The sequence below is a fragment of the Arachis ipaensis genome, chromosome B08, assembly GCF_000816755.2.
Source record: "Arachis ipaensis cultivar K30076 chromosome B08, Araip1.1, whole genome shotgun sequence".
In the NCBI taxonomy this organism is placed as follows: Eukaryota; Viridiplantae; Streptophyta; class Magnoliopsida; order Fabales; family Fabaceae; genus Arachis; species Arachis ipaensis.
In genome coordinates, this window is record NC_029792.2 from 2,394,119 (window position 1) to 2,404,884 (window position 10,766).

The 10,766-nt window shown below is 35.5% G+C and overlaps 3 protein-coding genes and 2 non-coding genes across 7 annotated transcripts; 3 read left to right on the forward strand and 2 right to left on the reverse strand.

Moving 5' to 3' along the window:
• TRNAD-GUC lies at positions 224-295 on the forward strand. Its single transcript has one exon. It is a non-coding gene; the product is annotated as a tRNA-Asp (tRNA).
• On the forward strand, positions 351-2,108 carry LOC107612136. Its single transcript, XM_016313957.2, has one exon. The coding sequence runs from the start codon at positions 483-485 to the stop codon at positions 1,980-1,982; it is 1,500 nt and encodes a 499-aa protein (XP_016169443.1). The 5' UTR covers positions 351-482; the 3' UTR covers positions 1,983-2,108.
• On the reverse strand, positions 2,799-4,646 carry LOC107612609 (elongin-C). Of its 3 annotated transcripts, none has more exons than XM_016314304.2 (4): positions 4,385-4,646; positions 4,187-4,292; positions 3,186-3,299; positions 2,799-3,073 (listed from the first exon to the last, which is right to left on the reverse strand). In XM_016314304.2, exons 1-3 carry the CDS (start codon positions 4,494-4,496, stop codon positions 3,221-3,223), a joined length of 297 nt encoding a protein of 98 aa, XP_016169790.1. In that variant the 5' UTR covers positions 4,497-4,646; the 3' UTR covers positions 2,799-3,073; positions 3,186-3,220. The 3 variants fall into 3 exon arrangements, with proteins under 3 accessions (XP_016169790.1, XP_020964227.1, XP_020964228.1); XM_021108568.1 differs by having other exon boundaries at positions 3,186-3,320; XM_021108569.1 differs by lacking the exon at positions 3,186-3,299.
• TRNAV-CAC lies at positions 5,259-5,332 on the reverse strand. Its single transcript has one exon. It is a non-coding gene; the product is annotated as a tRNA-Val (tRNA).
• LOC107612608 (filamin A-interacting protein 1-like) lies at positions 5,368-9,303 on the forward strand. The gene is made up of 15 exons (XM_016314303.2): positions 5,368-5,532; positions 5,683-5,770; positions 5,873-5,919; positions 6,041-6,130; positions 6,238-6,291; positions 6,451-6,528; positions 6,621-6,689; positions 6,771-6,926; positions 7,019-7,145; positions 7,751-7,791; positions 7,901-7,990; positions 8,070-8,174; positions 8,319-8,456; positions 8,690-8,799; positions 8,898-9,303. The coding sequence occupies exons 1-15, from the start codon at positions 5,497-5,499 to the stop codon at positions 8,971-8,973; spliced, it is 1,305 nt and encodes a 434-aa protein (XP_016169789.1). The 5' UTR covers positions 5,368-5,496; the 3' UTR covers positions 8,974-9,303.

The following is a 10,766-nucleotide window of genomic DNA, read 5'->3' on the forward strand; positions in this document are numbered from 1 at the left end:
TACAGATTAATCCTTAATCTATCAAGTTAAGAATATTATGGACAACCAAAGAAAAAGTTGGTGTTATTTGCTATCCAAGTCTTATTGATGTTGAGTGAAACTAAAATACCATGAAAATAGTAATGGTTGATCATTTGTAAGTGGATTTATACTTTCTTCAATTGGAAAGACTATGAAAATATTTATAGAAATTAACATAATTACCAACTGGATTAGCATCAAAGTCGTTGTAGTATAGTGGTGAGTATTTCCGCCTGTCACGCGGACGACCCGGGTTCGATCCCCGGCAACGGCGAGTTTTTACATTTCTCTATTTTTGCACTTCATGGGTTCGGTGAATTAATTAAAACTACACCGATGTACGAGATTTTGGTGAAGCAAAATTAGCGTTGAGAGTTGAGACCATGTGTTTATGTCTGCTACCCTTTGCGTGTTTTCAAAACTAATTATTAAAGAAATATCATCACCCTTAAAGCTACCATATGAGTGGTCTCACTCTCATCTCATTTTCAGATATGTTCATGGCAAAGGAAATTAGAGCTTCTAATTCCATGTTCAGCTTTCGACATATCTGTTACATCCTTTTCACCCTTTCTTTCTGTTCTGTCATCATATTCCACTCGTGGAGCCACTGCTATTATTTCTCACCATACCATCTAAGAGTAACAGAAGAAAAGCAAAACCAAACCATCATCAACCTCCTTTCATACCCTTTTGCATGGAACCACCTTATCTTCTCATCAAAGCCACCTTCAAAGCTTCTCAAGATTGCACTCTTTGTCAAGAAATGGCCTCAGGGATCTCATGCCGGAGGGCTCGAACGCCATGCTATGACTCTCCACATTGCTCTTGCAAAAAGAGGCCATGAACTTCACATATTCACCACTTCACCAGGTTCCTCTATTATCCCGAAATCTGAACTTGGAAACTTGTACTTTCACTTCTCAAAACCAACACCAGGTGGTTACCTTGACCAAGCTTTAGTTTGGGAACAGTTTCAGGAACAGAACAAAACAGGATCACCATTTGACATTGTTCATACTGAAAGTGTTGGCCTTAGGTACACTAGATCGCGCAATGTCACTAAATTGGCTGTTAGTTGGCATGGTATTGCGTACGAGACTATTCATTCCGACATCATTCAAGAACTTCTAAGAAGCCCCCAAGAATCAAAGGCAAATGCATTGGCTGAAAGAGTTACCAAGGTTGTTGAGGAAGTGAAATTCTTCCCAAATTATGCTCACCACGTCGCCACCAGTGATCATGCAGGAGATATCCTAAAGAGGGTCTACATGATCCCGGAAGAAAGGGTGCACATAATACTGAATGGCGTGGACGAAGATGTTTTCAGGCCGGATATTTCGATAGGGAAGGAGTTCAAAAAGAGGCATGGCATTCCGGATTCTAAATCACTGGTGATAGGACTGGCTGGGAGATTAGTGAAGGATAAGGGACACCCTTTGATGCTTGAAGCTTTGAAGCAGATAATGGTAGAAAACAGCACATTCCAAGAGAGTAGCATCATTATGGTTGCAGGTGATGGTCCTTGGGCAGCAAGGTACAGAGGACTTGGGGAAAATGTAGTGGTTCTGGGGCCTCTTGAACAATCTGAATTGGCCTCATTCTATAATGCTATTGACTTATTTGTCAACCCCACTTTGAGAGCACAGGGTTTGGATCACACTTTGATAGAAGCTATGCTGAGTGGGAAACCAGTAATGGCTACAAGGCTTGCAAGCATTGTGGGGTCTGTGATTGTTGGCGGTGAAATGGGTTATACATTTTCACCAACAGTGAATGCTCTAAAGAAGGCTGTGTATGAATCATGGGTGGATGGAAAGGAAGTTCTACACAATAAAGGTCAGGTTGCTCGTCAAAGAGGTTTGAAATTGTTCACTGCCACCAAGATGGTGGCTGCATATGAACGGCTTTTTCTTTGCATTTCAAGTGCAAACAATGATGACCATTTTTGTCAATATTAACAGTCAGTTAATTGAAAAAGTGGGAAAAAAGAAGCAGCTTCTTCTTGTTTGGAAAGTATCTGTTTTTCTGTAGTCAAAACAAATTATTCTTTGTTTATTAACAAATCCACATGCATGGTTATATGATATAGTGCAATCGTGTTAGTTCCCTTTGCAAGTTGTGAAGTTGCAAGAGGGGCTGCACAAGAATTAATTCTGTATTGAGTTTTCCTTAAAACATATCTACGTTAAATTCTTGCCTAGGGAGTAAGGCACCATACAATAGGACAGTATCAGATAATGAAGACTTTACCATGATTCTACCTATAAATATCGGTAGAGAATTGCGAGAATGAGAAACTTGGGAGGATTTTACGCATCTAAAAAACAATTAGATCCTAAAAGGAGGAGGAGGGAAAAAAAAAGTATAAGAAACTGATAATATGATTAGGACAACAGTACCCAGCAAAGTGTTCGCAACATAGGTGAAAAATGAAAGGGAAATTGAAAACAGAGTTACACCAAAGTTGGGTTTTCAATTACTTAATATGTCGACAGAATAATGACATTTTTCAACATATTCTTGTGTCATGGGGAGAAGGAAAAAATATTCAGATGCTTTTGTCTTGGTTCAATGGAATAGGGAATGGACAAATATTTTCAGATCAAGGGTGACAAGTTCCCTTTCATTTTCAACCACTTCAGACTCCACGCCTTTGTTATGCATTAAGCAAGGGAGTGTCCACCACATGTTTGAATCGCGAAAGACGCTAGTGAATTTCTTTACCATATTCGGATAGCAATGTTTTCTTTGGGTGGTCATATGGAGGACCTAACTGAGAATAAGAAAGGCATGATTTTCCTATTATTTTGAGATAGTAATGCTCACTTTAAATCAACACTTTCATTGAATCAGTTCATGTACACATAATGGCATCATCGACAGTAAGCATCTAACAGCCACTCTCATATGCAACTTTTTCAAGCTGAGTCCTATGACCATTAGATTACACATATTACATAATACTATGTTCCTGCAAAGATACAGTCTCCAATGGCAGCAAATTATACAGTCACATCTTTATGAAAGCTCTTCTGAGAAACAGCTCCATCTGCATGAATGACACAGTGGATATAAAAACACCAAAAACAAACGCTAAGTCAACAAAAATAATCACTATAGATAATAAACTTGTTAAATCCAAGAGAATAATGAAGGCTTACAATGAGAATGGAGAGCTACTACCCCTAGGAAATGCTCATGTATGGAGGTAATTGGCAGCCATCATTAGCTCCAAAGTTAATTCAGGTTCAATAGGAAACTCTGTCTCTTTCCCACTAACAACAGCAAGATTTTCACTATTCAAGTCAATAGAACTATTTTTTTATGAAAATAACATCGCATGAATTAAGAGATTTCAGATCAGAGCTACAGAGCTTTCAATTACTTCCTAAAGGAAAGTATAGCTTACATTGCAACACATAAGAAAGACTAACATTGATGATGGTTAGATTAGAGAAGGGGGGAAGGGGGCCAAAACATCAGATAGAAAAAAGGGGCCAACTCAATTAGCATTGCGATTTTTCAGTAGTATTTCGAATTTTCAAGCTGTCCAGTAGTATTCAAACATTTGAAACGGATGACAAGAGAAAGTAAAATGATAAAAGAAGTGCACACAATGAAAAGCGCAACCACATGATACATAAGACCATGTAAAACAATATCTCTTTGATGGAGCACTGAATTCAGCAAAATCCCAGACTCTAATACATGAAGAATCCAGTCTGAAACCTAAGAAGTAGAAGTGAAACACAAACGGCCGCTTTTTAGAATCAAATAGTTAAACAGAGTAAAAACCTCCTTGCTCATCGAGAATCCATCCTACTTAATAGAAGGATCACACAATGGTAGGCACCAAGCAAAAATCAAATGCCCTACTAGAACCAGGACAACAAAATCACAGTTTAGCTGGCCATGTAAAGGGAGTGTTAATAAGTTGAATTTCCCTAACGACACAAATTTCCCCCCAAAACCCTGCGTTGACATTTTTCAACGATAAAACCAAGGATCACAGATCTAAAAATCCATAGCATATACAAAATTTTCGAATATAGGTAGCTTCGGATACACTACCACAAAATTCACGAAAAACTCTCATACAACAGAATTCACATTAAATTTCATGAAGTCACGAACACATGCCTCTGAAAAAAGGAGCAAATACCTCGCGAATTGGAGATGCCAGTAAAAATACTGGCAAATCTTCTCGAGAATGGTGGTGCTGATCTCAGGGAAGGTAACCTCGCCGTGCTGCCTCTCAGCGAAACTCCCTATCAATACGATCAGAAGAGTGAAATGAGCGGAACCCTAATTTTACAGCGCAAGTGGAAGAATTATTAACAAGGATGGAAATAAGAGCAACCTGGAGAGGTAAGCATGTTGTGTATGGTCTGTGAAACCATAGCAGCTTCCTTATCAACAACGAATTCGAAACCCTCAGCGCTAATCAGCTTCACTGTGTCTTCCTTCCTCATCTTGCGATTTTCGATTCTCCCTCGCACCAATACCACCTCGCCTTGCAAAGTGCAAACAAACCACCAACGATCGCTTCCGAGTTTTGACTCTCAAATGAAACTTCACGCAGGCACACGCGTAAGGGTCTTCTGGGCTTAGGGCTTGTTTGGTGATCTTATAAGAATGATTTTTTTTGAGTTTTTTTTTTTTTTTTATGTAAAAATAAAAGTAATTTTATATTTAGATATTTTATGAAAAAAATATTTTTATTTATTAATTATGAGTTTGTTTGGGTGAGTTTTAAAATTTTTTTTTGAATTATCTTTTATTAAAAGATCTTATATAAAAATAAGAGTGATTTTATGTTTGGATATCTCATATAAAAATATTTTTTTATATATCAATTATATTTGGGTATAATAATATAAAAGTATTTATTTATTTATTTATTACATGAAAAATATATTTTTTTAAAGAAAAAAATATTTTAAAAAAAGATGTAAATTTCAGCTTCTCAAAAAAGATATTTTTTTATTTTTATAGTACTTTTATTTTTACTACTAGAAATTTGCTAATTACGCTAAAAAATAAAAAGAGATATTTTTTATTGAAAATTTTTTTTTTTAATTAAGATAATGACTCCAAACAAGCACTTAGTTAGTAGGCCATTTACTACAAAAAAAAAGCCCAACAAAAGACAAGCACTTAAAAAGACAAGCATTTAGTTGGTAGGCCCATTTACTACAAAAAAAAAAAGGATAAGCCCAACAAAAGTAAAAAAATGTCTGAGCCCGGGTTCGAACCGGGGACCTCTAGTGTGTGAGACTAGCGTAATAACCAACTACACCACCCAGACGTTATTATTCAGTTTTGGTTCAACATTATTGTTATTCGAATACAAACCGGTCACTCGACGGAGAAGGAAAGGGAAAAGAAAAAGAAAACTAGGGGGCGGTGAAATTGCAGAGGGACATAGCAATAGCAATCGCCGTCGCCATCTGAAACTGAAAATTGCTGAGCATGGATTCGCGCCATGCATCTCTTGGTCGACGAACGGTATCAATCAACTCTCTCTTCCCTCGCCTTTCTCCATCACCACGTTTATCATATTGATTTTTTTTTTGGTGATGATTTTCTTTTATTCGATACGTGATGGTTTATCCATGTCTGAGTTTTCGTTTGCATTGAATGATTGATTGGTCTCAGCTGGAGGAAATTCGTCAGAAGAGGGCGGCGGAGAGATTGAGCAAGACATCTTCGGGGCCAGATCTGAGCCAGATTCCTAGAAGCTCCGGTTAGAATACTATCCATTTAATATCTTCCACGATTTCTAATATGCAGTATCGGTTCCTGCAATGAACACGATTTTCCTTTTCCTTTTCCTTTCTGGATTCAGAACTTGCGGGAATGACAAAGTCTGAGAGCGCCAATAGATTGTCTGAGGTTACGTGTTAAGCATGCTATTTGATACCATGTCTATTTTGTTTATGCCTTTACACAATGAATTATCTGATTTGGTATTGAAACCCTCCTTCCTTTTTTCTGTGCGTTTAAAATTATATAGACAGACATTAGTGCGGTATTATCTCAACTAAAAGACCTGCAAAAGAAGAATACAGTGTTGGAGGAAGAAAACAAGAAAATAACTTTCAAGGTGAACCTTAATATATATATATATGTTACTTGTTTATTTGAAGCCAATGAAAGATTAGAAGTTAACAAACTAGGCTGATTGTATTTCTAATCTGTCAATTATTGCAGCTTCAAACGGTGGAAATCGATAACGACACAATGCGCAAGCAATTGAATGATCTGGTAAACAAAAGAAAGTTGTTGAATTTCTGTTTTCTTCTTTTTGGGTTGGAGTTACAAATCTGATTATAAATATTACTGCCTCGCGAAATTGGAATAGCTTTGCACTTTTGCTTTTCAACACGTGCATTGTAGTTTTGAGATTTAATCTGATTCATGCAGGAGCAAAATACAGTGCCATCTCTCAGGAGAGCTCTCAAGGATGTTGCAATGGAGAAAGATGCTGCAGTTGTTGCACGGGTAACTACACTCACATGATGTATTCATGTCCCCTAGTTGCTCCTTATTTTTTATCTTTCACTATCTATATGACATCATGCATATTAGTGCAGGAGGACCTTTCAGCACAACTTCGTACCCTGAAGAAGCGTTTGAAGGAAGCAGAAGATGAGCAATATCGTGTATGGTTGCTTTATTTTAGATGAAATCCGTGCAATGCTGGTAAATTTTTTATTATAAACTCTTGTTTGCTCTTGTTATAGGCTGAGGAAGATGCAGCTGCATTGAGAGCTGAATTGAACTCAATTCAGCAGCAATCAATGACAAGTCCAGTTAATGCAATTTCACCACTTGGTCCTCCTCCAGATCAACTTCAAATATTGGAAAAGGAGTTAGCTGGCTTAAGATTACAGTTGCAGGTGATGTTATGATATAAGCCTTTTACCAATTGTGACGTCGTTTTTTCTGTTTGGGTTGCTTTCTGAATACCGATGGTGATTAAAATCTATAGCGAGAGACAATGCTGAGGCACCAGGAGCAGGAACAATTGGCAAAAGAACAAACCCGCATTGTAGCATTGACATCCGAAAAGCAGGAGTTGGAAGAGAAACTCAACTCCATGTCTAGAGAAGCTTCAGGTTCTTTTCATCAACACTCCTGCACAAGTTACAGTCAATTTTTAAGGATTTAGCTAAAGAATGCCCTAAGGGCGTTGGTTATAAATTTAAAAGCTTAATAGCGAGTTTTGACTCTTCACATATATATTATCAATGCATTCAATGCATATTAAAATTTCGTATTTGTGGTGTCCTTAACTAATGCCCTTGGAGCACTTGTTATCAAGACCCAAATTTTAAAAGCTTAATTAAACAAACCATGATGCCGTTCATGTATGTAACTAGTTGCTCTTCTTTTATGTTTATGCCATCCTTGGATCTGAATTCAAGACCTTTGAAGCCATTGAAGAGATTAGTGGAAGCACTATGCTTTTCATATATCAGTTGATTCTTTGTTTATTACTGCTGTTAGTGGTGTTGTATGGTATTTGGACTTCAAACTGATGTATATTCATAGCCCATGATTGTTTCGTTTCAACTATTCTTTGTACAAATGACTGCATATTTACTAGCAAGAATTTCTATGGACTCAGCATTTGGTTCTAATTCTCACATTTGAGTTGACATTTCATCTAGTAGATTTGATGCACTATAACATGTCATTGACCCTGGCTTGTGCAATGCAGAAGTCTCAGATAAAGTAGTAGCTAACAAGCCATTATCTATGGTGAGATAAACTTCTTTATCATGGATTATTCAGTGAATTAATTTCTTGACATCTGTGAGCTGATTTGAGTTAGTTTGGTCTAATGTTGTTTCAATTTCCTGTCTATCAGGAAGACAAGCAAAAACTTGAAAGGCAGTTGCATGATATGGCATTAGCCATTGAAAGGTTGGAAAGCAGTAGGCAGAAACTTCTACTGGAGGTATATCTACATTTTATTAGGTACTTTGCTGTCTATATTCCATTTTGTCTCACGATTGTTTTGAACATCATGTTGGCAGATTGATTCTCAATCCACTGAAATAGAGAGACTTTTTGAGGAGAATTCTAATCTCTCAAATTCATATCAAGAGGCAGTTGGAGCTGCAGCGAGATGGGAAAACCAGGTAACAAGCTGCCCTGTTTTGTGTCATGTTTAATTTTTAGATCGTTTTTTGGGGTTTCTGATTTTACAAACAAATATGATAGTTTCAGGCTGTAAAGAATTTTGCTTCTTTGGGTAAATTGTCTGCTGACATGTGATGATGCAGGTACTGGAGTGTCTTAAGCAAAATGAAGAGCTTCGTGGGATTCTAGATAAATTAAGAATGGAACAGGCCACGGGCTTCCAGGGCAAGGCTCATGAGATTGGTTCCTCGGCAACCACGGCTGAGATGGCATCTGTGAAGGTAAAGTACTTACCTTATGCATAGCATATTTGTTCCTTAGTCTGTGTTGTCTCTTCATGTTGGCTTGATGGGTCCCATGTGTTACACATCCGATGTCTAAATAAACTGCCACATTAGATCTTAAGAACAGTCTGATTTTTTCCTTATGGAAAACTTGTTGAGATCTCTCTGTGCTGCTTTGACAATTTGTCATCTACACATTATTCTTTTGCACCTTTTTGTTCATGTGGCAGGGTGCACTTGTAAAAGAACAGAGTAGAGCAGAGGCACTATCAGCAGAAGTCATGCGGCTTTCTGCACAACTCGAACAAGTCAAACAAGCATACGATGGCATTACACGCTTGTAAAGTTCTATCCATATTTTCTCTCTATGATGCGCACACTTGTTCGCTCTAGTATTAAGTTTATTGCATCAAAATTAATGTAATTGATATGTTGCAGCTATGGGCCAGTTCTTCGCAACATTCAAAGCAATCTTGTGAAAATGAAGCAAGACAGATCGTTGGCTGTACAGTGATGGCAATGAGGAGTTAACGGGATGATAATATTCTGGTTGCAATTGTGAAGCCTTGAAGACGTGTATTTGTATGGTTGACAGATTCTTATTATTTTTTTTCACCATCATTAATATTTAGTTTAATAGAAAAGAAGCAAGATGGTTTCAATATGAGCAATTTTGTTATACACTCAGCATGTGAAGCCTTTGTTAAACTCAAACATGAATTTGCAGAACACTAGAACGCCCATTCTTTGTACCATTTCATTTTGTATAGTAGAATCAAAGCACTATCACTTTCTTGAGTAGAACAATTAATTCTCATGAATTAAATTTGGGGGCGTTTCGATTACACACAACGCATTTTTTATATAAATAATACTAACCTTCTACCGTACGACTCATCGTTTCTGCATATTAATTACTATTCTTAAAAGTTAGAATAACCATTGTTTGAAAACCCGGTGCACTTAGTATAGAGACCAATTTGGCATTATAAATAATACTTTTTTTTTTCATACTTATTTTGATATATAAATTTTCTTGATTCTTTTTCTTTATTATAAGATTCAGTGGTTCTTTATCGTCATATAGAGACCAATATCACGTCATCAATCATAGCTTTTTCTGTTATATTATATATATATACACGCAGAATTTCTTGATTCTTTAAGCAACCGAAGTATTAAACCCATGAAATAAAATAACGTGGGTTAAATCATAAAAAATGCACTCAAATTAATTTAGAGCTGATAAAAATATTCTTAAATTTTGTTATTAACAAAAATATCTTCAAATAATTTAAAAATATACCAAAAATATTCAGTTGTGATTAGACCTACTCCATTAACAAAAACATTTTTTTTGTACTTTACACATTACTCTTTTCTTTTAACATAAAACATCTCAATTCATGAATAAATATTTTTGTCTTATTTTTAAATAATTTAATAGTATTTTTGTCGATAATAAAATTTAAAAATATTTTTATCGACAATGAAATAATTCAGGTTTATCTTTTTGTGGTTTACCCAAATAATGCATCATCTCAATCTTGCAAGCATATGTATTTATTTATTATGGTTTGCATTGATTAAAAATTAAGCCAAAATGGATTTTTACCTGCCTCGTTAGAAACAGGCATCGAATCTCTGTAAAATATTAGGACCAACATGTAAAAGAAGAATCTCAAATTAAAGCAATATTTCTGTAGCATATACACTTTTTTTGGGGTAAGACCCCGAGGTTAAATAGTATTATTCCAATCCTATTTATAACTATTATGATGGTTATTAGAAAAATGGTAGATTTATAATAGATACACGATAAATTTTTTTTACACAGAAAATTCACCTATAAAATTTTATTCCCTCTCCTTACGATTAGGTACTACTTACTTAATTTTCTGCCATATGTCTGTCTTTCCCATTTTTTCTGTTTATTACAAATTTAGAAAGGTAAATTATACTAATACCATACTTTTTTATTCATAGAAGTATATATTATACTAAGCTAAAGATTTTATTTGATTCTTGACTTTTTTTTTGGTAAGACATAATATATTTTAATTATTTTTAAATTTCAAGCAAGCCTTCACTTATTAAGAAAAATGAAAAGATGGACCTTGCTACTGGATAATAAACATTAAACGATTGTTTATTGATGGTTTAGGTAATAGTGCTAAGTATCACTTCTAAATAGTTGCAGAAACTAAAATCCTTTTCAAAATATATATGACGAAAAAATTAATATAAATTAAAACAAAATTAATTTATTTATTTCAATCAAATTAAATAACTAATATGATTGATGAG

Coding starts and splice junctions, on each gene's coding strand:
- LOC107612136 (XM_016313957.2), top strand. CDS start 483: ATGAGTGGTCTCACTCTCATCTCATTTTCAGATATGTTCATGGCAAAG.
- LOC107612609 (XM_021108568.1), bottom strand. CDS start 4,496: ATGAGGAAGGAAGACACAGTGAAGCTGATTAGCGCTGAGGGTTTCGAA. Junction 4,293..4,384: donor CAACATGCTTACCTCTCCAG/GTTGCTCTTATT, acceptor TCGTATTGATAG/GGAGTTTCGCTGAGAGGCAG. Junction 3,321..4,186: donor TGGCATCTCCAATTCGCGAG/GTATTTGCTCCT, acceptor TGACTTGAATAG/TGAAAATCTTGCTGTTGTTA.
- LOC107612608 (XM_016314303.2), top strand. CDS start 5,497: ATGGATTCGCGCCATGCATCTCTTGGTCGACGAACG. Junction 5,533..5,682: donor CATCTCTTGGTCGACGAACG/GTATCAATCAAC, acceptor GATTGGTCTCAG/CTGGAGGAAATTCGTCAGAA. Junction 7,146..7,750: donor CATGTCTAGAGAAGCTTCAG/GTTCTTTTCATC, acceptor TGTGCAATGCAG/AAGTCTCAGATAAAGTAGTA.